Raw genomic sequence first — 25884 nt, 5'->3', positions numbered from 1 at the left:
GCCCCGCGGCCTTTGCCCGGCCCCAGGCACCAGCCGTGCCACGGTGCTTGGCCGGGACCCCGAGAGGGGCTTTCCCGCTCCCGCCCGCAGCTCCCCGCGGCCACGGGTGGCTGGGGAAGCCCGGGACCTTCTCCTCCGCGGTGCCAGGTACCCAGCAGCACCCGAGCCGTGCCGTGCGGGGAAGGGGCGAAGGCACGCCAGGCACCGGGGACCCAGCAGCGAAGCCCAGGGCGAGCACCCTCCACCGGGCCGCCCGGCTGGAGGACCTGCCCCGGAGAGCAGCAACCCCACCCGCCCCGGGGTGACTTGGTCCGGCCTGCCCCCCCCCGCCAACATGGTCCCGCCCGCGTCCGGCCTCCCTCCTGCCCTGCGCAGCGCCGCCCCACCCCGGGGAAGATGGCGGCGCCGGAGGCGGCGTGGAACCGGCTGGACGTGCCGTGGCCCGCCAGCAGCGCGACGGTGGCACTGGCGGCCGAACACCCTGCAGGTCCCCGGCGCGGGGGCCGGGCCGAGCTGGGGCGCGGGCCCGAGGGGGGCCGGGAGGCGTTTTAAGCCGCTCCCGGGCGCCGTGCGGGACGCCGGCGTTTGCGGCGGGGGGGTCGGTGGGTCGGTCGGTCGGTCGGTGGGTGCTCCCGGGAGGCGGGACCGTTGGGGGGCGCCTGAGGCGGGCGCTGAGGCGGTGCCCGTCTCCCGCCCGCAGTGAGGTGGCTGCCGGCGCTGCGGCGGCGGTGCGACATCGCCGGCAAGCGGCTGTCGGGGACGGGCCTGGCCGCCGAGGGACGCGTCCTGCGGGCCGTGCTCTACGTCTACCACCACAGGCTGCTCCGGCACCGGTCCTACCTGGCCCTGCAGCAGGTGAGGAGCTGCCCCGGCTGGCCGGCAGGTAGCCGGCAGCTGGTCCCTGCGCCCCGGCCCCCAGTCAGCAGTCCCCGAAAGGCCTTCGGAGTAGCGCTCGATGCCCGGAGCATCGCGCAAAAAGCGGTTTGGAGCAGGTGCCTTTTCGCCGGCTTTAAGCCTCCTCACAGTTCAGTTCAGTGGGTTTCATGGCACTGTGCAGCCAGGGCAATTTGTGCTTTCCGGCCCCGGGGACCCAATACTCGGTCTCTCATACACACGCTGCGACCTGCAGTAGGTACAATTCCATACCTTTGAATAGTAGGTATGAGTAATATGGGTTTTTCTTTCTCAACTAATTGTAATAATGGGAAGGGGGAAGAATAATCCTAGGCTACGCTATTAGGCACTTTCAGTTTTAAGATGAAAAGTGAACTCCTTACCAGTTTTCTGGTAAAGAGATTGTCAGTATCTTCAAATAGCTGTTTTGAAATAGAATAGGAATTGTTCTTACCTTCTCGATTTGTTTATACATTTTCATTCTTGAAGGCCAGTACCAAAGGCAGGGGAAACGTATACAGCAGAGGAAACCATGCAGCACCAATTAACAATGGCTTACTCCAGCCCTTCACTTAATTCCATATCCACAATAGTGTGATAAAGGGATATTTTTCATCATAGTGCAGGTATAGGAACATACTAGAACGTTCCATCATGCAAACCTGCAATTTATGCTGTTAAACTGAATAGCGGAAGGTGTCACTTAATATAGTGACAGTTCTTAGACCAAGGCATTCCCATCTCTCAAAATACTAATCAAAGGAGTTTTCTTTTTTTCTAGGTAGAACAATGCTTGAAGCGCCTATGGAAAATGAACTTGCTGGGCTGCATTGAAACTCTGGTGGAACTGATTCCCAAGTATGTATCACGATCCCGTATGTTATACTATCCGTTAACTGAGTCTGCAGAGCTAAAGTGGGGGGGAATGCTAGATCATAACCATCTCCTCATCCTTATATCAACACAGGAAAAGTACATCCCAAGCCCATGCAGAGTGCTTAGTTCCCAGCCAGCCTATGCTGGAAACAGTGGCTCTGAAGGTATTGGGAGGTTGCAAGCTCATACTGCGTCTACTGGACTGTTGCTGTAAAGCTTTTCTGTATCCTTTTTTCACCATGAAAACATTCTTACAGTTCACCAGCAGCACCTCATGAGACCAAAACTAGGTCTGCTGTAGGCCCTGTATTGCTGATGGATTCAACTGTGTAATTCGTATGTGCAACTTGAAGTTTCTTTGATAGCCAAACATCTTATTTTCAAGTTATTATGTAGGGACCTCAGGCTGTTGGCTGGCTGCTGTTCCAGCCTTGAGCAACCCAAAGTTTGGATACTCATCTCACAAATTATCCAGGATAATATTGCCTTGTGAATTGCCCCTGGTTGGTGTGTTCAGCAGGTCTCATTACATGCTGTTTATTTTTTATCCTTAACTGGTGTAATCTTCAGCTTGTCCGTTAAACATCTCTGCTCGGAAGAATTCATACTTTTGAACACCGTGGCTTCAGGGTTGTTGAGCCGGCTATGGTTTGTGTATTCAAAAGTCTGTGTTGTTTGTTGTCTGTCTGTTTGACGTGCCTGTCAGGGAGAACAGCTTGTAATTAGGCCTTGCTGCTGAGTGAGCTTTATTCAGTTGGGAGGAGGGGGGAGGGGGGTCCTTGCATCCTTTTGGACTTGATTCTAGCACCTGAAGAGTTATCCAAGTGGAGAGAGACTTCTTATGTGCTGTTATGGAAGGCTTTGTTCTTGGTTCATAGCAAACTTTATGTAGCACTAATAAAATCATGGTGTTAATGCGAGCCTGCCACAAACACTAACATCTGGCGCTCTTTGCAGTGAGCAGTAAGTCCCGCCTCGTGCTGAAAAGGAATGGCTGGGATAAAGTTGTTCTATGGTAACTGCTGAGCTTTCCAGGGAAATCAGTGTTCTGGTCTCTCTCAATATGAGAAAGTAACTGCTGTCTGTAGCTGAAGGAGTAACAGCATTGTGTAGAACAACTCAGTAGAACATTCTTTGGCACAAGAAATCTGTTTCCCTGGTAAATGTAGAGCAGGTGATTGTATGGCATCCATGCTAGCACTGTTGTCCCGAGTTGGTACAGATTGCTTTTAGGGGAAGAGCTTATGTCAAATGATTTGGATGTGATCTGACAACCTGATGAGTCCCAGGTGTGGCACTTGGCAAAGCTCTAGGGAAGCTCCCTCCTACAATCTGATCTTGAACAGTTACTTAAAGCTCAGACTAATATTAAGGAAAGCCTGGTGATGCAGTGTAAAAAGATAAGCTTCTATTGAGGGGGAACAGGGAAAGGGCAGCTTTGAATCTCTTCTATCAGCTTTTCTGCTTGAGCTGAAGGTAGTTCTTCAGTGAGCACAAGGTTTTGCAGGAGAAGACTCCTGACTTTTCTGTCTTCTCTCTTTAGGATTCAGTACAGATGTGTATTGCAGAGCCTCATGTCTTTGTATGGCATGTTGTTGACATCACTTCATCTGGTATCTGAGACCCAACAGATGCCTTATATCAAGGGGTTTACCTTCCCTTCTGATATCAGTAACTTCCTTGGAGTTAACATTTCTTATGAGGTGAAGAAGCAAAAGGCTAGAATGCTTACAACAAAAAAACCTACCAGCTGGCTGAAGAAGCTCTTCCCAACAATGCCAGAAGCAGTGTCAGAGGTTGGGAAAACAAGAAATTCTGTGACCTGCATGAGTGCTGTGAACAACTGTAGTGTCCCATGCCCTGTGGACATCGGAGAGCCAGTTCCGGTGACCAGAGCCAGCAAAGGTAAAGCCTTGTGCTACAGTGCTACTGGTTTCTGACATCTCAGAGACTGACTGCAACTTCTGTCCAACAGAGTGTGGTTCTAGTACAAACTCCCCTTTTCTGTCCTTGGAAGAAGAGAATGCTGCACATAGCCTTGCCTTTATATAGCTGTGGATAATGTCAGTATTGTGAGGTTTGGGGGTTTTTTTGTTTTGTTTCTTTTTTTAAACGTGATACAGCATGGAGAAAAGCAGGTAATGAATGCAGTATACAGATCCTGTGAACAGTTACTTTGTATTTTCCTGCTTCTGCATAGATGGGGACCAAGGACAGTGAGGAAAGCTAAGAGCACTGTCTGCAGTCCATACTGTGCTTGCTGGTTCTGGGCTGTGCCCAAGTCTTCCCCTGCAGTCAGGGCTATGGCCAGTGACTGCAGGCATCCGGATGTTTGTGTGCAGCTTTTACCCATTAAGTTCTCCTTTGCAGCCATCTGCGAATCTCTGCATCCTCTTCATACCTTGCCAGCTGCCATGTGAAATGAGTGTAGTCCCCTTGAGTTTGCCTGGAAATGTTGAGTACAAGTGTGAGCCTGCTGAGATGGCAGGTGATCTGAGAACTCAGCAGGGCAAAGCATTGTGGTGTCTCTGTGCAAAGACTTAAAACTGTCTTTACTTTGTAATGGGAACTCTCCTCTCACTTTGTAGGGAAGCACCTGGGGTTTGATGTGAAGAGCTTACTTAGACCATCCAGACCTCCAACACAAGAGGTTTGTACGGTACTGTTTCATGCTTTTTTTTTTTACTTTAAAGACCCTAACACTCAAAACATGGTATCCCTGATTGAAAATGTCCCCTTTCCCTGCCTTAATTTTGCTTGTCTAATAACCTAAGTTAGCGTGGAAGTGTTGCACTGAAAATTGCTTATAATTCCTGCTTAGGAATTTGAGCTTTTGTTGGTATGTCAAGTGAAATGATCAGCGAGCAAGTCAGTAATAGACAGGAATACAAATTCTAATTGCCTGCCTCTTCTTTTTGTATTCCACAAAACAAGACTGCTCTTTCACTTTCTCCTTAGGAAATAAGGAATGTTATCACAAAACCATCAGTGCTCTGCTCCTCTTCAGCAGAGAGGATCAGGCATGTCATGTTTTTGAAAGACCGTTTCTGTAATTTTTTTATTTCAGGGTATAAGCATTGCGTCAACATCTTTTAAAGCAAAGTCAGCATCGCTTTCCTCTCGTATAGCAAAATCGCAGCATACTGGATCTCTTGTACAGATGGTTCAAACAGCTACGTCATTTGGGGAACTGTCAGAGGCACTCAGAAAAGCTATTCTGTGGTGTAAAGGCAACAAATTCAAAACAGAAGCTTATTTTCTGCGTAACAAGTTGTTGAAAAGCAACCGGCTGCACCATGTGGAGGCTCAAGGATGCAGGTAATTTTGCATGTGTGTGGGGTTTCTGGATCTGACACTTTACATTTTAATATTATCTATTTTGCTACAGTGTAGAGAAATGCAGTGGTCTAACCTACTCTTTTCAAACTCAAATGGGATCACTGCTTCAGGTTACTGGATGCTCTGACATGAACATTCTATTTAGCTTCAGTCATTTGTGAAAGGATTTAAAAGGCTAACAAATGCCCAAATACTTAAGAGGGAGGATGAAAATGCAACTTAAATCATGTGCATGTTTAATGGTAATGATTATATGATGCAAGGGGTGTTGTCTGTCTTTGGAATGCCCTGGCTACTATATTGTACAAGGTGGTGGTGTATCTCCTTGGCATGACAAAGATAAACGGTAGAGAAGGCTAATAACCAAGTATCTCCAAACCTCAAATGAAGTAACACTTTAGCAGCTGATAAAGTTATGTTTTGTGCAACTTCCTCCCCTTAAGCTTGAAGAAAAAACTGTGCTGTGTCAAAACATCTGTCTGTAAATACCTCCTATACGGGTCACAAAACGCACACTGGCCAAAGCAGTACCTCAGGGCATGGCTCTGTCGAAGGAGGATCAAATCATCCACGCGCTTGAAGAGAACTCTGAAGACTGTTCGGCAAAAACCTGAGATTTTGGGGGTCTGCGAGAATAGTGCATCACTCATCCTCCCAGCTTACCAGGATGGGCCTCCGAGTCAGGAAGGATGTTCCAATACTGATACAGGCTGTGTCAAACTAAGCACACTGGGGACCCCTAAGCAGCTGCTCCTGGAAGGAAGCCCTGGCCCTGTGTGGAAAGAAGTTACTGAGAACATGGATATTGATTCTATTTTTGCAGTAATGGGTGTCTGACCCTGGACTTGCAAGAAGGGGTCAAGTAATTTTTTTTTTTAAGTAAAACCTCCAGAACCCTAATGGTGTCTTGGTAACTTGCTACTTTCTTAGAATTCAGAGTGTAACTATTTTATTATGTTTTTGTAAAACAGCTTTTTTTTTTTTAATGGAAGGGTGTTCCAAACAGTTGACTAGTCTTCATCCTTTTACCTAGCCTTTTCCAGGAGCACTGACTTTTGAGTTATCCTCACTCAGTGTCCTTTCTCTATTGCTCAACCATGTTATGTGCTGCTGTCAAATCCACAGTGCAAATAGTTACCATCCACAGGGGAAGGCTGCAGCTGATCACTTACTGGTGCTTAGGACAAAAGACCTGCTGCCACTTTTCCAAAGAAGCAGTCTTACACCCTTCCTTCTGTGCTGCTTGTATAGGGGACAGCCTTGACTTGCGGTATTATCACTGTTCAGCAGTTGTTATCCTTGTCCTGAAATAAGGAGTTAACTGAACCTACTGCCTCTGAGCTGCTCCAGAAACAGAGGAGAGCACAGCTGTGGCCTGCAATAGTAAACTCCTGACTGGTGAATATGTTTCTCACTGTCCTGAAATCTTTTTAATGTAAGTAAGTGCAATTTCTGCCAGCTTGGCAATGTAAAGCACAGCTACTCCAACATGTATTAATGAAATAACATTAGAACAAGCACTGGGGTTAGTGCTTTCTGCCAGGCTCTTGCTTGTAACTAAGTCCCAAGATCAGGATCACCAGCAAATACAAAGAAAAAATTGTCTCAATGAAGAACAGGAATCTGCTTTATTGTAGAGCACCAGCCTAACAGGGGTAAGGAAAGGCTGTAAGTGCAAGTAAATCGGGAATAGGTTAACTTCAATTTCCTAGGCTTACTATTGAGAGACAACAGAAGAGCTGTGCCCACTGGGACAGAATTAAAAATAACCTTCCTAGCCAATTAAGTGCTAAAAACCCTGTATTACGCACCTTGTGTGAATTGATCAATGTAATTTTAGTTATGAGGAGTGGGCACAAACTTAAAATGTTTTATTCAAAGAACATATACAGAGCAAAGAGCAGAACTTCTAGAGTTGTTTGGGCTTGAAGACTTTGTCCAGTTAACAAAGATCCATTTTCTATGTTTCCTGTCACAGGAATACCCAGTGATAACTGAAATAGTTGTAGAGAATCATCCATTGTTAGCCCTCTAGATATCTGATTCAACACAGTCCTACTTCAGACTTCCTGCCATTACAAGAACCCTTAGAGCTCTTTTCTCATTTCATAAAACAGTATAAAAATACCTAAGTATACCACATACAATCAGATAACATTCAGCTGCTTGAATACTTCTCAGAAAAGGCTAGGAGCGAGGGCATACATCCCAGCAGTGACCTCCATCCTCAATAACCCCTCCAAACACCACACATCATGTTCCTTCCTTTTGGGCAGCAAGTGCCCAAGTAATGTCCCAGTACAGCTTGCGCATAAAATCAGGATCCATAGTTTGCTTCATCAAAGGCCTTTCTGGCTCGTTTCAGTTCTTCATTCATAGTTAGGAGGTCTTTAACTCTGGCAAACTTCCGGGGGTCCTTGCGTATTAGAAAGACAATGTCCTCAACCTGTACACGACCCTGCCGCCCAATTGACATGGCCTTGTGTGTCTGTTAGAGAAAAAGAAAAAAGTCAGCAGGGTTCCTTTGCCCCTTAATGTTTTTTAAGCTCTCAATTCCACTTTATTTCCTGTCATTTTATAATAAAAAAGTAAGCAATTGCAGGATCTGGGCACCATCATCCTAGTCACAAGTAAACCATGGACTTACTGTTGCTCTGCTGTCCCCAGCTGCCTGTCACTTAAACCCAGCACATACCACTATATACACATAACAGTAATGGCATCAAAACTAAAGCCAGATTACACATAGGACACCCAACCTGCAGAGAGCTTATAGATGAACAGCATCAGGCAGAACTTGAAAGTAGTGTGAAGTACCTGTATCACAGGACAGTTTAGGGCATTTTGATGAGGGAAGGCAAGGCCAACCTTTCAAAAGAAAGGGGATCCACAAACAGTAGGAATAACTTCTTTCAAAAAACAAAATAAACTTTCAAACAGTATCTAAATGTCTGGAATAGTGATGGCTTCAGGCCCCAGAAGCTTGCATTTCTTTTGTAGCACAGAGCTACGTTCCTATCCACATAAAGATACTGGGACTACACAAAAAGTCAATAGACTTTCAAAGCTGAGCCTTGTCTTTTGTTAGCAGCACATATAGTGATGCCACAGTGAACCCCAAAGTCAGCCATGTATTTTCCCACCACCAATACTAATCTAACTGCTACTTAAGGACTTCAGACACTGTTCTAAATCCACTTGGAGCAAGATGCATGAATTTTGCCTTAATCTCAGAAGAGCAAAGTTTAAGTTTAGCATTTTCCTACTAGCATCAGAGTTTTGGGCCTGAGATAATGCAGTATTTGAGTCAGAAATATTAACCTTCAGAAGACTGAAGTCTTAGCAAGGATGTTTTGACCATGCTCTCTAGAGCTGACTTACCATTTCTGTGATAAACTCTATTACCAGGTCCTCGAGAATGTCCACCGATTCTGTGTAAGGGTTCTGGTCATCCCCGAATCCATACATCATGCATCTTACTGCAGAAAGAAACACTCAGTGTGAGGCTGCTTTCATCCATTCAGCACTGTCAGCAGCATGCATCTAGTTAGCTACCAGCCTCCACACTGATGCACCGGGATGGCACTCTTGTCGGTTGGGCAGGACAATCCTTGAGCAAACATACAGGAAATAAGCAGGTAGACAGACTCCAACAAAAGCCTGGTGCTGTATGTACAGATGAGCATGTCTGATGACAGACTCTAAATATGCATTCAGCCTACCAAGGGCTGAACACTGCCCGCGTGACTTTTGGCACAGTTAGGTTCAGAGGATGCATTAGCAGTATTTTTGGGAGGTCTACACGACAGCTTTCTACACTGCCAGCTGGGGTACAGAAGGAAAGCCGTTGTTTTGCTAAGGAAAACCGAGTTTTGGAACTCCATAGCTGCCTCCTCAAGAATTTCAGCTACGTTTGGGCGAAGGTCACCGTCCTTAAAACCCGCCAGCGCTGGGCACGGCTTTCTGACCCAGCTCGACTCACGCTCTTTGGAGAACAGCCTCTTCCTCTTGCCTTGCCCGCCGTCCAGGCCCCCGCCGGCTTCTTCCGCGTCTTCTTCAAACTAGAACGGGCACAGCGGAGGACAGGCCGCCGTCAGCGCCCGGGGCGGCGGGTGGACCCGACCCCTTCCCTCCCCTTCCCTCTACCCCTCGGCCCGGGGCGAGGCCTGGGCCGCCCGCCGCCCCTCCGCCGCACACGAGGGCTGCCCGGCTGCGGTTGGGATGCAGACCGGAGCGTCCCGTCCGGCGTTCCCGACCCCCTTTCGCCGCCACTCACCGGCGCGTCCTCCTCCTCGTCAGCCATGGCCGCCCGACCCCGACGAGCGCTTCCGGGAGGGGCGGGGTCGCTTCCGGGAGGGGCGGGAGCGCTTCCGCTTCCTCAGCCCCCTCAGCGCGGGGGCCGCCATGTTGTGGTGCGGCGGAGGGTCTGGGCCGGCCCGGCCCGGCCTCGTCCCGCTCCTCTCCGCCCGCGGCCGCGCTCCCCGGCGGGTTCTCGGTGCCGGCTCCGCTCCCGCAGCCCTCCCCGCCTCGCTGGGCCCGCTGTCCCGCCCGGCACTCCCGCACAGAGCGGTGGCGGCGGCGGCGGCGGGGAGGGCTGAGGCCCTGCCGTCCCGCCTTACCGCTCCGCTCTCCTCTGGAGATCCATCGCCGCGGAGCCAGGCCGGGCGTGCCGGAACGCGCGGGTCTCTCTGAGGAAACGGCTGCTCTGCCGGCGAGAAGGTACTGCGGGCTCGGCCGGGGCGAGGGGCGGCTGGCGTTCCGCCTGAGCGCGGCCGTGGGGGCACAACGCCGACTGCAGGCGTTGCTCGCAAGGCCGGCGTCCTTTTCAGCCGCTTTTGACGTGCGGAAACAGACTCCACAGTCAGTGAGATTGTAAAGTGGGTGTGTGTTCATTCAGCGCTGGGCAGCACGGGGGGGTAGTCCCACCAAAGTTGTGCGCGCCCGACTCGGCAGCTTGCTTTAAATTTATACAATCAAATGTTAACATATACATAGAGTTTCACAGTATGCCTATACACATGCATGACCTGTCCCCGCTTCATATTAAAATGAGTTCTGAGAGGTTATTTCTATCGTCTCCTCTCAACTGCGCTTGCGCAGGGCCTCCCTATGGTGGTCGTCTGATGGTCACAGAGATGAAGATAGACGACTCCTCTTCATCACCGCTAGTAACCTCTTTTCTTGCGCAGGCTCAGTGGTTTCTTGGTATTCACCCAAGCTGCAAGACCAGTTTTGGCTGGCTCTTGGGGCCAGCTCCTGCTTCTTATCAGGAACTGTCTCTGCCTCTTGGCTGGTTCTTGGGGCCAGCTCTTCTTATCAGGGACTGTCTCTGCCTCAGCTAATTTCAACAATGTAAGCACTAAACATCATCTTTCATCCCCCTTTATTATATCTACTGAGATTCTTTTCACTCCCCTTGTCTCAGTCCCCCCTTTTCTAGAAAATAGTAAATTCTTTTACTATATCTAATCCTAGTACTTCTAATACATTGTTTCCCTATCTAGCATCCTGTCAAAGTATTTGTTGGTTTCGAGTTCCCATTGTAATTGATTATTCTTCCATTCAATGTAAGAGTCTCCTGTACTCTTAGAGCACCAAAAGCCACATTGAACCACTATGCAAAGGACCACAGACAAGAGAATGATGATTATTGTAGTGACAAAGAATTGCTTCAGCCATGCCAAATTTGGCAGCCAGGAGGTTAATTTTTCTAATATGTCTGTCAAGCCCCAAGAAGTGTCATCTTGGGAAGCTTCATGTAGTATTTTAGTCTTTTCCCATATCTCTTCAATATCTGTTGCAATTTGTTGGTTTTGATTGATATAGGTACAGCAAGTTTGGTTTATAACTACACATAAGCCCCTTTCTTTTGCTAAAAGCATGTCCAATCCCATTCTATTTTGGAGTACTACTTTACTTAGGGATTGTATTTCCAGTTGCAGCCCTCGAATCGCATCAGTTGTAGCATTTTCTATAATCTCTAATGTAGCAGATATATTCACAATGGCTTTCTCCAATTTGCTTACCCTCGCTAAAGAGGGGATTAACCATCGGATGAAACTATGGTACCCAGTACCTCGAATAATTAGTGGGTTTTCAGTCCGTTTTACACGGAGCCAAGGTGTTCTCAAAAGCCCTCGGGGAGGTGAAGCTCCCTTGAATATACTGGTCTGAGGTGTGAGGTACCCCCGAACACAGTGTCCCTTCCAGTTCTGGGGTAAACTCTTTCTGGCCCTGCCATCCCCACAGAGCCACCAGTATCTGGGCCCTATGTTGCATCTTGGACCTAGATGCGACTCGCTTCTGTCTTGTCCTCGCCCCCTCTTTGGTTTCCGGATATAATAGAAACTGATAGTTAAGTTCAGTCCAAGACGTTCTAGTTTTCCTTTATCAAAAGTTCCCAGATTTTCTGCAAGGCTACAATTGTCCATGTCTCCCCAAATATTATCAGTAATATTTAAGTAACGGCCAGTAATTAAGACCTCTTTAGGGTCAGGTACCTCCAGATCAAAGCTGGGTCCCCGCTGGGTATTTCCCTTTCCATAAGGGCATGATCCATTCCTGTCTGGCCCGTCCCTAGTAAGAGATGTCCAATTTGTGGTCGGGATTCCTAAAAAGGGGAGTTCCATGTTCCCCCGAGGAAGGGGATTGCATACCCAACAGTCTGATAAATTTAGTGCTTTTGAGATACTCTCTGTTATGTTTAAATAAGTATTTCGATCCCAAGCCTGCCCCTTGGGCAAGGTCCAGCTCAGGAGCATGACAATCAATGTCTCACAAATTTGAGCATCAAAGGTCCCTTTTCTTGTGAAGTCCATTGTCCTTTGGGTGCTTTCTTCACCCTAGTGTGATGGATCCAGGCGCTCTGTTCCTTGATCCTAATTGCGGTGAAGGAGGTAAGTAGTACTTGAAATGGTCCTTCCCACTGCGGCTCCAGAGTTTTTTCTGTAAGAGACTTTATATACACATAATCTCCTGGTTGTATATTATGTACAGGCCCATCCAAACCTCTCCCTTGAGTCCCTATCACATGCTTCCTGATTTTATTAAGTTGCTTACCTAATGCTACCATGTAAGAAGGCATAATTTCATCCCCCGCTTGTACAGACACCCCTCTCTGTATCCCATAGGGTTGTCCATACAGGATTTCAAAGGGGCTCAGTCCTTCTTTCGCCCTTGGTCTTGTTCATATACGCAGAAGGGCTAAAGGGAGGGACTGAGGCCATGTCAAATTTGCTTCTTGTCCTAAGTTCACAATTTGCTGTTTGTTTAAGTAAGTGGTTCATTTTTTCCACTTGACCACTCAACTGGGGGTGATATGGAGTATGAAGCTGCCAATCTATACCCAAATGGCGGCTAATTTGTTGTACTATTTTTGAGTCAAAATGTGGTCCTCTGTCAGAAGATATGGTTGCTGGTACCCCAAAATGTGGTACTATCTCTTGTACCAGTATTTTACTTACCTTCTGAGCTTTAGCCGTTCTTATTGGGAATGCTTCTGGCCAACGTGAAAAGGTAACAGTTAATACCAATAAATACCGATACCCCCCTTTTCTTGGAAGTTCTGTAAAATCAATTTGCCATTGTTGTCCAGACCCATTGCCTTTTCCAATCTGGCCCATTTCCGGCTTGGGGGTATTCTTAGGATTAGTCTGGAGGCAAAGATCACACTGTTGAGTCACCTGTCTCACTGTGGTGTATAAATTTCTAGCCACAATTTCTCTTATCAAATGATTATACAGATTATACATATATATACATTATACTCTGTTCCCCAATGTCTTTTCCTATGTTCATCCCGTATCAAATGCCATAATAAGCAAGAGGGAACAATTAACTTTCCCTGTGGGGTATGAGCCCACCCCTCTTCATTATATGACCCTTGTAAATCTGTGATGAGCTTCTGATCTTCCTTGGTGTATTCTGGCTTACCTTCTAGGGAGATCTGCCTATCAGGAATTAAGGCCCCTTCTATTTTTAGCCTTGTTTTGGCCACTTGTCTTGCCTCTCTGTCCGCCAGCTTATTCCCTTTTTCCAAATCTGAGCTCACTTTCTGGTGTGCCTTAATATGCATAATTGCTACTTTCTTAGGGAGCTGGACAGCTTCCAGTAACTTCAGAATTTCTTCTGCATGTTTGATATTTTTCCCTTGGGAACTCAATAGTCCTCTCTCCTTCCAAATTGCTCCATGTGCGTGTACAACTCCAAAGGCATATTTTGAGTCTGTATAAATGTTCACAACTTTGCCCTGGGCCAATTCCAGGGCACGGGTTAGAGCAATTATTCTTGCCTTCTGTGCGGAGGTGTTCATGGGCAAAGCCCCTGATTCTATTACCTCTTGGCTGGTGGTGACGGCGTATCCGGCATGTCGATTACCATTTAGGACGTAACTGCTTCCGTCTGTGAACCAAGTTTCCCCGTTTTCCATGGGGCTGTCTTTCAGGTCTGGGTGGCTGGCGTAGGTTGCTTCAATGGTTTCCAAACAGTCATGATGTACGGGTTGTCCTGTGTTCCCGCTGAGAAAAGAAGCTGGGTTGACAATGTTAGTGACTACAATCTCCACATCATCCTACTCTACCAATATAGCTTGATATCTCAGGAATCTTTGCGGAGAGAGCCAGTGTCCACCCTTTGCTTCCAGTACTGCTGATACTGTGTGGGACACCAAAACAGTCATTTTCTGGCCCAGAATAAACTTTGGGGCTTCCTGTATGTTCAGTATCACAGCTGCAACCGCCCACAGGCATCCAGGCCAACCTTTTGCAGTCGTGTCTAACTGCTTAGAGAGGTAGGCAACTGCCCGTCGATATGGACCCAGGTTTTGTGCTGATATTCCCAGGGCAATGCCCTGCTTCTCGTGAGAGTAAAGAAGAAATGGCTTACATCTGGGAGTCCTAAGGCCAGGGCCAACATCAAAGCCTTTTTCAGTAGCTCAAAGGCTCGTTTGGTCTCCTTGTTCCACTCATGGTGTTTCTGCTCAGTAGCTGTCAACGCATACAGTGGTTTAACAAGCAATCCATAATTATAGATCCACAATTGGCACCACCCTGTCATTCCCAGAAAAGTCCGTAATTACTGTCTGAGGTCTCTGAGTTTGGCATATTGCCTCTTTACGGGCCTGTCCCAAAGTTCTTTGTCCTGCACTAATTTCATAGCCCAAACAATTCACTTTGCGTTGCATTACCTGTGCCTTTTTCTTGGATACCCGGTACCCCTGGAGTCCCAGGAAATTCAACAGACTCACCGTCCATGTCATACAATCTTTCTCTGTTTTGGTGGTGATCAGGATATCATCCACATACTGCAACAGCTTCCCCTCCTCAGACAGGGTTTCCCAGGATTCTAAGTCTTTTGCAAGCTGATTGCCGAAAATGGTAGGACTGTTCTTAAATCCTTGTGGCAACACCGTACAAGTGAGCTGGGTCTTTCAACCACTCTTGGGGTTTTCCCATTCAAATGCAAATAATTTTTGGCTGGCTTCATGGAGAGGGAGGCAAAAGAAAGCATCCTTCAAATCTAAAACAATAAACCAAGTCAATTCAGGTGTTAATACGGTCAACAGGGTATATGGGTTCACCACTACCGGGTAAAGATCTTCAGTTAACTTATTCACCGCCCGTAAGTCTTGGACCACCCAATATGACCCATCGGGCTTCCGAACAGGTAATATAGGGGTATTGAATTCAGATTCACACTCTTTTAATAATCCGAACTGCAAAAATTTTTCTATCACCAGCCGGATTCCTTCTCTATCTTCCTTCTTTAGGGGATATTGTTTAATTCTTACCGGCTTTCGGCCTTCCTTGATCCTAACTTCAAATCCAAATTTCTGAAATTAAATTTTCCCCTACGCACACCAATCTCACTATTTTGGATTCCTAGTGAGCTCTTTCTCAATCATAAAAGTGTGGAATTTGGGGAAAACACTCAAGGCAGTCTGGTTTCCATCTGCTAGATGTACAGTACCACCTTCTCCCACAAGATTTACACTTCAACAAAACCCAAGCCAGATGCCAATTATTATGTAGTCCAGTTGCAAGCCCACATACAAAGCAGGGAGTCACCCCTATTAGTACGTAAAGACATTCACACATTAACAAACATACATACACCTATAAATTTCAACATATCATTTCCACACACCCACACAAAATCTTTAACATAAAATTTCCAAACATTCATATCATACAATCATCGCTCCAGTTGACAGCCTTTCAGCAGCTGCAGAAATGTACCAAGCACAATTGTGAGGGGGTCCGCTTACCCCAAAAATGTACCAAGTGCAATTGCAAGGGGGTGCGCTTACCTTTCTCCTGCCTCTTATATACCAGTCATCGACAGGTCCGTCCTGGCTCCTGATACTGGGATGCAGCAGTCACCCCGGATTTGCTCGATCTACCCCCAAGATCGTTAGCGGCCGCTCAGTCAGCAAATCCCCCTATACAGGGTACCCTCCTCCCATACGGGGTCTACGCTGCACGCCAGATGTCTCTGTGTGATTTACCAGCTGCCCCGGCCCGTACGATTTACGCTCCCTCTGTGACACATACCGTTTGGTCCGCGGCTTCAGGACGTGGTTGTCTGCTCCCGCGGTGAGCGGCTGTCGGTCCCGCAGCCGAGCAGAGAGTCTCCTGGCTGGCTCGCCAAAACTGATGTGCGGAAACAGACTCCACAATCAGTGAGACTGTAAAGTAGGTATGTTCATTCAGCGCTGGGCAGCACGGGGGGGTAGTCCCACCAAAGTCGTGCGCGCCCGACTTGGCAGTTTGCCTCAAGTTTATACAGTCAAATGTTACATATTCACAATACGCCTATATATATGCATGACCTATCCCTGCTTCGTATTAAAATTAGCTCTGAGAGGTCATTTCCATAGTCTCCTCTCAGCTGTGCTTGCGCAGGGCCTCCTTATGGTGGTCATCTGGTGGTCGCAGAGATGAAGATAGACGACTCCTCTTCGTCACCGCTAGTAACCTCTTTTCTTGCGCAGGCTCAGTGGTTTCTTGGTATTCACCCAAGCCGCAAGACCAGTCTTGGCTGGCTCTTGGGGCCAGCTCCTGCTTCTTATCAGGAACTGTCTCTGCCTCTTGGCTGGTTCTTGGGGCCAGCTCTTCTTATCAGGGACTGTCTCTGCCTCAGCTAATTTCAACAATGTAAGCGCTAAACATCATCTTTCATCCCCCTTTATTATATCTACTGAGATTCTTTTCACTCCCCTTTTCTCTCACTTTGATGTCAGTAGGTTTTTAATAGAGTGCATTTTCCTCGGGGAAAAAAATCGTAAAGTCTAATTCTCCTTTGTCAGTGAAGACCTGGGGTTTTGTTTCAGTTCTCTGCCTACAGTAACCAGTTTGCTGTGTAACCACCTCCCAGTGTAGACAAACCCTTGCTCTCATTGCCTGAGAAATGGTTTGATGAATGGAAGGAAACACGGGGTTGGGCTGCTGCCTCTCACCCCAGCAAAAAAAAGTTGTACTTCTTTCAGATTGAAGCTGTGGCACAACGGAATTACTCAAAGATGGATTTGGTGACCCTTCCTAAATCTGTATATTACACTCATTATTAGGTTGTCAGGTCATTTGGTTTGAAAGGGAACTTGGGAGGTGTCTGGTCCATTCTCCTACCTAAAAGAGGGTCAGCCATGAGGTCAGAAAGGTGGTCATTTCCCAAACAGCCAGTCCCTAGCCTGTGTGGTTGCCAGCAGCTCTTCCTTCCCTTGAGCAAGACTTGCACTTGCCCTTGTTCAATTTCATTAGGTTGCTGTCAGTCCTTTCCCTTCAGCTCTCCTAAGTCACTCTGAGTGGCCGCCCTGCCCTTGAGCGTGTCAACTGTTCCCCCCAGTTTGGTGCCATATGCACGTTTGGCAGGAACGCACCTCTTCCAGATCGCTTGTAAAGATGTTAAACTGGACACATCCCAGGATAGACCCTTACAGTGTTCCACCTGTAACTGCCATGTAGGTAGAGTGTGACCCACTAGCTACTACCTTTTGAGCCCAATTATCCAACCAGTTTTTACTGATCTAGTTGTGCACCTATCCAAACTCTAATGTCCTAATTTGGATACAAGAATAATGCAGGAGACAGTGTGAAAAAACGTGCTAAATTTGGGATATATGACATCTGCTATTCTCCCCTCATACAAAAATCCAGTTATTTTATCATAGAAAGTAGTCAGGTTGGTCAGGCATGATTTACCCTTGGTAAATTAATGCTGTCTCCAAACTCTTTCTTCTCTTTCACATGCTCAGAAATAGGCTCCAGTATAGCTCACTCCATGATTTTCCCAGGGACAGAGGTAAGGATGGCTGAACCTGCAATTCCCTGGATTGTTGTTTTGGCATCTGTGAAGATGGGTGCAACAGTTGCTTTCTTCCAGTTGTCAGAGACCTCCACCTTGCAAGAGCATCGGCCAGCGCTCTCAGCACCCTCAGCTGTAGCCTGTCAGGTCTTGTGGACTTGTAGGGGTCTGGCTTTTTTGAGTAATTCCTAGCTTCATCCTCATCCACTGCTGGCAGCTCTCCTCTTGGAACACTTTTACATATTTCAAAGGCCTGTGAGACCTTTTTGGTAAAGACAAGCAGAGGTGTTAGGATGTATGACCCACTCCACTCAGCAGTAGACCTATGTTTGCTGTGTTCAGCTTTTTACTATCAGTGTAATTGCAGAAGTTGTGGTTGCCCTTGATGTCCTTGACAAGTCTCAGCTGCAGCTGAGTTCTGGCTTTCTTTACACTATCCCTACACACCTGGGGAAAGTTTCTAAATTCCTCCTTTGCAGCCTGTCCCTGTTTCCACCTCCTATATGCTGCCTTTTTATGTTGGGGCTCCATCATGGGTTCCTAGTTCAGCCAAAGTGATCTCCCAGTATGCCTGCTTGTCTTCCCAAGTATGAGGATGGCCCATTGTTGTGCTTGGAGGATGCCCTCGTTAAAGACCTGCCAGCTTTCCTGAGCTCCTTTACTCATCAGAGCCACCTTCCATGGGATCCCATGTAGTTGTTCCCTGAGTAAGCTGAAGTCCAGGATCTGCTACTCTTTCGTCATTCCCCTCCTATTTCATTGCCACTAAGGCCAAGTTGATTACCATGTCCCCAGTGAGCTCTTCCTTTGTTAGTGAGCAGCAGATGCAGCTGTGTGTCAGCCACAGCTGGCCCATCCAATACCCATATCATGAAGCTGTTCCTGACACGCCACAGAAGTCCTGACTGCTAGTGTCTCGTTGTGTTGCCTTTCCAGCAGATGTCAGGGAGATTCAAGTCGCCCATGAGAACCAGTCTGATACAGAGACTTCCTGGAGCTGCTTAAAGAGGGGAGAAATGTTCATCCACTTTCTTACCCTGGCTGGGTGGTCTGTAACAGACTCCCACCATGCTGTCACCCTTACTGGCCTCTCCTCTTGTCCTGAAGCTTGTAAAGAAGGCACATTTATCCTTGAAACAGATAATTATGGAACAGCTAATGTGCGAGCAACTTCCTCTTTGCCTTTGGTTGGCAGTTGGTTTGTAACTTGAAGCTGAGTTCCTCTGCACTTGTAATATGTTGAGTATGAATTTGTGTATTCTGCATTGCTGACTCTCATTTTAGGAAAAAGAGTGCTAGGGTGTCATACAAAAGTCTGTGGGTTTCTCCTCCTCCCTCCCCACCAGTAATGAGAAATTGAAAAATTGCAGGTTGCTTTGTGGCAGGGTTTTATGGAAAAGGGATCTCAAATGAACTCTGGAATTTCCCTTTCAGATCATCTGTGACTTGGGAAAGAACACGTAAACTTTTGCTGATGCCCAGCTCTGGTCAGGAGAAGCTGAAGATGAAACTTAACAATATAAGGTAAGATCCTAGTGCAGTTACAGCACCGAGTTCCTTGCTCTGTCAGAAAAAGGCTTCGTGGAAGTAAATGTCCTTGTAATCTATATGGATTCTAAATACTTAGGACTTTACTAGCTCTTAGACCATTTAAAAAAAAAAAGTTAAAGTAAACTTGTTTTTTCTTCATTTTCTGATGGCACTGGTACATGCTCTTACAACACGCTAAGGTTTTAAGTATGGGCTAAGTATAGGTAGAAAGGGAGAAGAGGACAGGTTGTTTCATTGCTTGCATGCAGAACCAGTTTGGCCTAGCTGAGGCAAAAGATGGGGCTTTACTTTTGTCTGCTTTTAGCACGATTTTGGGTAAGTTCTTCCTTCCTGCTTTACATGTATCCATATAAACACGCATCCATGCTTGTTAGGTGGTTTGAATTTGAACACTGTGAATGAAGAGTATTTGCTTTCTAACATGGTGCCCTGGTTTTGGCTGGGTTAGAGTTAATTTTTGTCCTAGTAGCTGGTACAGTGCTGTGTTTTGGATTTAGTGTGAGAATAATGTTGATAACACACTGATGTTTTAGTTGTTGCTAAGTAGCGCTTATCCTAAATGAAGGATTTTTCAGTTTCCCGTGCTCTGCCAGCAAGCGGGTGTACAAGAAGCTGGGAGGGACCGTGGCCAGGACAGGTGACCCGAACTAGCCACAGGGATATTCCATACCACAGGACGTCATGCTCAGTATATAAACTGGGGAGAGTTGGCCAGGAGGGGCGGATCGCTGCTCAGGCATCGGTCAGCAGCTGGTGAGCAATTGCATTGTGCATCACTTGTATTTTCTTGGGTTATATTTCTCTCTCTTTTTTGTTACATTCCCTTTCATTACAATTATTATTATAATATTTTATCATTATTGTTATTACTATATTTTATTTTACTTTAGTTATTAAACCTTTCTTATCTCAACCTATGAGTTTTACTTTTTTTTTTTTTTGATTCTCCTCTCCATCCCGCTGGGAGGAGGGAGGAGTGAGCGAGCAGCTGCGTGGTGCTTTGCTGCTGGCTGGGGTTAAACCATGACACATGCTAAATTATTTTAGATCAATAAACTTGAGGTTATGCTTTTAATAATAAATAACATACAGAAAGGGGATTGGATTTAGTCTTTTATTTCAGTGAAGTAACTGATGACTCTGAGAGCAGGAGGGCAAACAGCTGGTGAGTGAAACTATTGGCAGTTGTGAAGAGATGGAATTAGATGCTCTTGCTGTTCTTGACAGTGAGGGTGGAAATCCAAAAAGAAAATATGTTCTTCATGAGCTCCGGAGTTAAGGAAACAGGAATGGATGTGTAGCCTTTTCAGTTAAGTTTCACCTTTTTCCAGCTCTCACAGATTGACGCACAATTGACTGACTATGGCCAAACAACTTGGAAACTGAAGGTAATCCCCACAAGCATGGCAGTTTCCCATGGCCGGCAACTTTGAAACTGAGTTTAATTCAGAGGGTGGAGTACACTCTTTCATCAAAAGCAGGACTTAAGTCAACGCGAGTGTGTTGTGGTAACTTCTGTGTATGCTGCCTGCTTCTGGCTGTAACTGAGCGTTCAGTCTGCGAGCCTGCACTGGTATTTAGATGTCTCTCACTGTGGCAGTCCCTCACTGTCAGGGGGCCAAGCATGGCTCAGAATGACTTCCCCTAAGTACAATGTGACTTGTAGATCCTTTTTTCCATTCTGTATAATAACACTTGACTTCTGTCAACATCTAAATAAACAATTATTTTCTTCCCTTTTTTTTTTTTTTTTTTTTTTGGTGAGATATGTTCCTTGCTGTTAGCCTAAACTAGGTCAAAAATGTCAGAGGAGGGGCACCCAGTCATAGAATCATAGAATGGTTTGAGCTGGAAGGGACCTCAAAGATCGTCTAGTTCCAATCCCCCTGCCATGGGCAGGGGCACCTTCCACTAGGAAGTTACAGGCTGCTCAAAGCCCCATCCAACCTGGCCTTGGAACACTTCCAGGGATGGGGCACCCACAGCTTCTCTGGGCAACCTGTTCCAGTGCCTCCCCACTCTCACAGTGAAGAATTTCTTCCTTATATCTAATCTAAATCTACCCTCTTTCAGTTTAAAGCCATTACCCATTGTCCTGTTGCTCCTGCCCTTGTAAAAAGTCCCTCTCCAGCTTTCTTGTAGGCCCCCTTTAGGTGCTGAAAGCTGCTATAAGGTGTCCCTGGAGGCTTCTCTTCTCCAGGCTGAACAACCCCAACTCTCTCAGCCTGTCTTCATAGGAGAGGTGCTCCAGCCCTCTGATCATCTTTGTGGCCCTTCTCTGGACTCACTCCAACAGATCCATGTCCCTTTTATGCTGGGGGCCCCACAGCTGAACACAGTTCTCTAGGTGGGGTCTCATGAGAGTGGAGTAGAGGGGGAGAATCACCTCCCTTGACCTGCCAGTCACGCTTCTTTTGATGCAGCCCAGGATATGGTGGGCTTTCTGCGCTGCAAACACATTGCTGGGTCATGTTGAACTTCTTGTCAGCCAACACCCCCAAGTCCTTCTCTGCAGGGCTGCTCTCAAACCATTCTCCACCCAGCCTGTATTTGTGCTTGGGATTGACCTGGCCCGTGGAAATGGAACACAGATCAGTTGCTTAAGTAAGTAATGTATTTTTCAGCTAGGTTATAAAAGAAGGGCCTATGCCCCATGCTGTTTAACTTGTATTTTCCTTAAGTTCCCACCTGCAGCTGCAAGGAGATCTGTGTTTCTTTGTAACTTAACATCTAAGGCTTGGACAAGATTTATCCTCATCAACTTGGAGACCTGTTAGTGTTTCTTAATGTCTTAAACAAACTTGAACCTTGAAATGCTTTATACTGTAAAAACATGTTTCTTGTTATTTTTATTGCATTACTTTTAAGTTGCTTATTGCACTCAATATTTCTGGTGAATTTCTTAGAAGTACTCCTTTAGAATACTAGGTTTAGAACAAATGTCTCTTAAGTATGCCTTAGGAGTCATATTGGGGAGCCACTAAGGAGGGAGTAAAAGAAATATTTTTCTGTTATAATGGTCTTTAAAAATTGTCCAAAACTATTCCTTTATCCGAAATGTTGTAAATACTTCGTCCACCTGAACCCTGGCTGCTGTGGGCCAAAGCTGTCAGCAGGTCCTTCTGACAGCATGCAAACCATAGTCATGCTCGGCTTGCTTACAGATCTACCTGCCAGCTCTTTCCCAAGTTTTGTTGGTGTTGTTCCTTATTTTATTTTTCCTATCATCAAGTTCTAGAATTTCTGAAATGTCTCTTGTAACTGGGGGCTGAGTACTAGATTTCCCACACCTTCTGTTTTTTTGGAAGAAAAAGAATCTAAATATCAGTGCAGTGGTTTTTATTGTCTTTGACCACAAAGACAGCTGTGGTTCTGAAGTCTTACCCAATCTACATGGGCCTTGGTCCGAGTGCATTTGTTTTGCCCTCTTAAATAATACTTCTGAACTGTACAATAGCTTATATCCTTTACAAATCGTTGTGAGTGGTTTAGCTAGTTTTGCTGATGCTTGAGAAATACAAGTTTCTTGTGCCTTTGTCAGGTTTTGCCTTAAGAAAAAAATTTTGTTATATTTTTCCTTATGAAGAAAAATCCGTTATGTCTCCAGTAGGAGGCTCACTCTTCTAGTGTAGTAAATGCCTTGCAAAGTGAAGTTTGAACGAAGGTTTTTCTCTAGGAAACTGAAGAGGAAGAAGGAAAAGATGCAGCTGAGGTGCAGACACTGGAGAAACAAAAACACACTGGAGAGTAGAAGCCAGAGATGAAGCACGGAAGGATCCCAAGGAATGACTTCAGAAGAAGTGAGTACAGCGCCTTTCGGTGTTTGAGTCTAAACAGCCTTCCCTGGCGGAGCTCGGGGCTGGTGCCATCCCAAGACACCACATTCTGGCGCTTACACCAGGGGCGAGGGCAACAGCCCAGCAGTGCTGTATTCATCACACGAGAACCAGTGGAGAGTAACTTATTGGGGAACAGCATTAGCAGGAATAGGGCTAAGATTTATTCCCCCCTGCCCCTTACTACTTATTGGCATAGTATGTTTTCCATTGTTCTCAATGTTTTTCAAAGAAAATGCTCGTTTAAGTAGCTATATCTGTGCAAGTGGTAGATTTATTGTCTTGTATAAACTTCGTAAACGTGCCACACAGTGTGCAAATACCATTGTAGATTATTAGAATACAAAAATGTGAACTACCTTCCCTGGAAAAAATCTGCTTTATATTTACCTAAACAGTTGATAGCTGCTCAATAATTACCTTATTGAGCAAAACAGTTTTCGGTGCTTCTATAAGAGGTGCTTGTAAGTAGTTATAGCTGAAGTACTTAAATACTTGATCTCTAACAAGTGCTTGGACAGTGTTAAATTAAGGTTAAAATTAATTTGTGCATACAGGCTTAATGCTGTGGCTAGTTCTTAAGAGCAGATTAAATTGCAGTTACCAAACCCAGTATTAAAATCACTTGTGTAGGTAAAGAAGGGCTGCTTACTTTACTTTTTATTGGTGTTGGTTTTAGATACGAACTGGCTGTGAATGCATCAGATGAGAAGAAAAGGAAGTTACAGGACTGGCTATAGCATATTGTGGAGAGGGTGGCTTCTTATATAGAGGCCCATAGAGGTAAGTCAACCACTCTGAATTCAGAGTACTTTGGTTATTGCATCACTTACAAGTAGGCCTGAGTGAAGTCAGCCCTGCTGTACAAACCTTGAGAAACTGTGCTAGGCCGTATCTTCTCAGGAACTTAAGGAATTTAGGTTGTGTCTTACCAGGAGCTAACAGTACCAGCCTGAGCTGGGACTGGCCAGTACAGCTGTTGGGCTTGCACAGTTACGTGTAGACCAAAGGGAAGTTTGACGAGAAGTCAATCACTTTACACTATAAATATCTGCAGCCACCACAGCCTATTGAGCTCCCTTGCACAGCAGCAGGCTGCATGGTGGGGATCTCCCCTTGACACCTCTCAAGGTTAGTCCTTGAGGTCGAGAGATTCCTTACCTGACATCCGATAGCTACAGCAAGGTAAATTACATTCTGTATTAGGTCTAAAGCATATTGTATACAAACTAGCTTAATTATTAGAAGTGTAGTAAGTAATAGAGTGTTTGACCACGGTCTGATCATCATTTAATCCTCATTTAATCAGTTTAATAAAACCTTTTGGTTGATCCCACAATAATGACTTCTCTTAATAATTCACCTGTGATGCCTCTCAATTTATTAACTTACCATCTTTATTTTGGGATGTAATGCAAGACCAGTTTGGCTTTTCTTAGTTCTATTCCTTTCCTCTCATCTTGTGTCCTGTTTGTAGCACAGGACAAAACCACAACTTATTCCTCCCTCCTCTGCCTCTTCTGTAAATGGGTTCTGGTTTTACTCTGTTTCCAAAACACTTAAGCAGGAGGGTGATGTTAAGAAGCTGTATGTCTCCCTGGGTTTGTCCCTGTTTGCACAGAAACAGCTACAATTCCTCCATAAAATACAGTATCATGTTATAGCTGGGATGAGCAGGTATTAAAAGTAATCTCAAGCATGCGTAGGATTAGCCAGTGATACAGACTGGAAACATTAGCAGCTGCTAAAATTTCTGTTTCCTCTCTTGCCAGGAACATTGATAGTTGAGGTAGCAGTATCTTGCTTCTCATGGGCAGCCACCCCACTTAATGCAGAATGAATTGTCTGTATTCAACACTTGGCGTGTTCTCTTTGGCATCCAGAATTTGTTTCGTACCTACCAGTGCTCCTACTGCAGTGCATCCTAGTTCTGAGCAGAGTCTGAAAACGATGCTGAGCCCAAGGAGCAAGACTAGACAAGAAAAAGAGTGAAAGGCAACACCAAAACAACCTTCAAAGTGACAGTCAACCAGAGCTCTTTCTGCCTTAGTGCACATTGCCTCTCTGTGTAAATGCCTCATAGAGAGCTAAAATCCAAAATGTCTGTGAGCCCCCCTCCCTGCTTTTTAAAATAACCCAAGAAACCTGTTTAGGTTACTTCATTAATATTAATAGATTTATTGATGTAGCATCTGGTCAGGGTCCCTACTAAAATTCTATTATTCTACACTACAGTGACTCTAGGGGACTGTTGCAAGAATACGGTCAAAATACTGGCTGTGTAATGCCAGGGTTATGGTGACAGACTAGACCAGATGCTGTAGAGGAAGAAAAAGGAGGAAGTACTGCTGGAAGACCAGAGAGATGCACAAGGTAAATTCCTTTTCCATAGAAGCCTGTACTCAACATCACTTCTGTACATAACAGGTGCAGAAGAGGCAAAGCTTTACAAGGTAATGCTGGCTGCTTGCAGTGTGGTGTACACCCTGCAAACAATTTAAGACATCAAAAGCATTTAAAATTGAAATGGTCTCTACTGCTTCAGTATGCTGCCAGTCCCTCCTTTGATCAATGAGTGGGGGAAAAAAGGGAGAGCTTTTGTGTCCCTGGCCTGGGGAAGTGCAGTTCCTTACTCCACAACATAGCATGTTCCTCAAGAACTTGGCAAGAAAGTCTGCTCCTGTGTCAGATGCCCGTTTAACCAAAGCATGTTCCCATGAAGGCACTGAAATGTAAGGTTTAAAGTTTAAGTGAAGGAGAGGACTCGATTTTATTTACTACCTTACCTGTCACAGGGCACTGGTTCTTGCATGTAACAAAACTGTGATGTTCCCTCCTGCAGATGGCTGAGGAAAATCCAAGAGTAATTCCAGTGTTGGAAGCATTTGTGAATGAAGATCTTTTGACCAATAAAGCAGAAAATCCAGGTATGTCCAGAGGTAAAACTGGTTCTTCAGGGTAAGACTGTACCTGCTGTTTCTAGTACAGCTGTAAAAAACTTATGATCTAGTGCCATGTGGCTTCCACTAAGGACACCTCGTGGCAACTATACACCCCCCCAAGGATCATGGGGTCCAATTCACAGTCT

At 46.0% G+C, this 25884-nt stretch overlaps 3 protein-coding genes and 1 long non-coding RNA gene across 13 annotated transcripts; 2 read left to right on the top strand and 2 right to left on the bottom strand.

Annotated features, from left to right (window-relative positions):
* Positions 1-379: 379 nt before the first annotated feature.
* On the top strand, positions 380-6507 carry RMP64 (ribonuclease MRP subunit p64). 2 transcript variants are annotated; one of them, XM_075034333.1, is made up of 9 exons: positions 380-487; positions 701-855; positions 1676-1752; positions 1862-1993; positions 2341-2418; positions 3314-3675; positions 4359-4420; positions 4838-5088; positions 5553-6507. In XM_075034333.1, exons 1-9 carry the CDS (start codon positions 397-399, stop codon positions 5944-5946), a joined length of 1602 nt encoding a protein of 533 aa, XP_074890434.1. In that variant the 5' UTR covers positions 380-396; the 3' UTR covers positions 5947-6507. The 2 variants fall into 2 exon arrangements, with proteins under 2 accessions (XP_074890434.1, XP_074890433.1); XM_075034332.1 differs by having other exon boundaries at positions 4359-4429.
* A 452-nt stretch (positions 6508-6959) lies between these two features.
* On the bottom strand, positions 6960-9467 carry TAF13 (TATA-box binding protein associated factor 13). 2 transcript variants are annotated; one of them, XM_075034336.1, is made up of 4 exons: positions 9386-9467; positions 9092-9170; positions 8491-8588; positions 6960-7597 (listed from the first exon to the last, which is right to left on the bottom strand). In XM_075034336.1, exons 1-4 carry the CDS (start codon positions 9410-9412, stop codon positions 7427-7429), a joined length of 375 nt encoding a protein of 124 aa, XP_074890437.1. In that variant the 5' UTR covers positions 9413-9467; the 3' UTR covers positions 6960-7426. The 2 variants fall into 2 exon arrangements, with proteins under 2 accessions (XP_074890437.1, XP_074890438.1); XM_075034337.1 differs by having other exon boundaries at positions 9122-9170; positions 9386-9434.
* Positions 9468-9501: 34 nt separating this feature from the next.
* On the top strand, positions 9502-25879 carry LOC142033843 (uncharacterized). Of its 8 annotated transcripts, none has more exons than XR_012651352.1 (8): positions 9502-9828; positions 18844-18933; positions 19536-19713; positions 20292-20348; positions 22637-22760; positions 23476-23579; positions 25032-25169; positions 25639-25877. It is a non-coding gene; the product is annotated as an uncharacterized LOC142033843 (long non-coding RNA). The 8 variants fall into 8 exon arrangements; XR_012651355.1 differs by having other exon boundaries at positions 19526-19713; XR_012651354.1 differs by having other exon boundaries at positions 25032-25249; positions 25639-25860.
* Positions 9995-15678, bottom strand: LOC142033840 (endogenous retroviral envelope protein HEMO-like). Its single transcript, XM_075034334.1, has 2 exons — positions 15660-15678; positions 9995-13638 (listed from the first exon to the last, which is right to left on the bottom strand). The coding sequence occupies exon 2, from the start codon at positions 11925-11927 to the stop codon at positions 10590-10592; it is 1338 nt and encodes a 445-aa protein (XP_074890435.1). The 5' UTR covers positions 11928-13638; positions 15660-15678; the 3' UTR covers positions 9995-10589.
* Positions 25880-25884: the final 5 nt, after the last annotated feature.

This window comes from Buteo buteo, chromosome 8 (assembly GCF_964188355.1).
Source record: "Buteo buteo chromosome 8, bButBut1.hap1.1, whole genome shotgun sequence".
Classification (NCBI taxonomy): domain Eukaryota; kingdom Metazoa; phylum Chordata; class Aves; order Accipitriformes; family Accipitridae; genus Buteo; species Buteo buteo.
This window is presented reverse-complemented; position numbering and strand designations above follow the sequence as displayed.

What these genes read in the sequence shown, in the direction of transcription:
- RMP64 (XM_075034332.1), top strand. Translation starts at nt 397, where the DNA reads ATGGCGGCGCCGGAGGCGGCGTGGAACCGGCTGGACGTGCCGTGGCCC. An exon ending in GGCGGCCGAACACCCTGCAG is followed by an intron (nt 488 to 700) that starts GTCCCCGGCGCG and finishes TCCCGCCCGCAG; the next exon opens with TGAGGTGGCTGCCGGCGCTG. An exon ending in CCTACCTGGCCCTGCAGCAG is followed by an intron (nt 856 to 1,675) that starts GTGAGGAGCTGC and finishes CTTTTTTTCTAG; the next exon opens with GTAGAACAATGCTTGAAGCG.
- TAF13 (XM_075034336.1), bottom strand. Translation starts at nt 9,412, where the DNA reads ATGGCTGACGAGGAGGAGGACGCGCCG. An exon ending in ACGAGGAGGAGGACGCGCCG is followed by an intron (nt 9,171 to 9,385) that starts GTGAGTGGCGGC and finishes TGCCCGTTCTAG; the next exon opens with TTTGAAGAAGACGCGGAAGA. An exon ending in GAGGCTGTTCTCCAAAGAGC is followed by an intron (nt 8,589 to 9,091) that starts GTGAGTCGAGCT and finishes TTCTTTCTGCAG; the next exon opens with TAAGATGCATGATGTATGGA.
- LOC142033840 (XM_075034334.1), bottom strand. Translation starts at nt 11,927, where the DNA reads ATGGACTTCACAAGAAAAGGGACCTTTGATGCTCAAATTTGTGAGACA.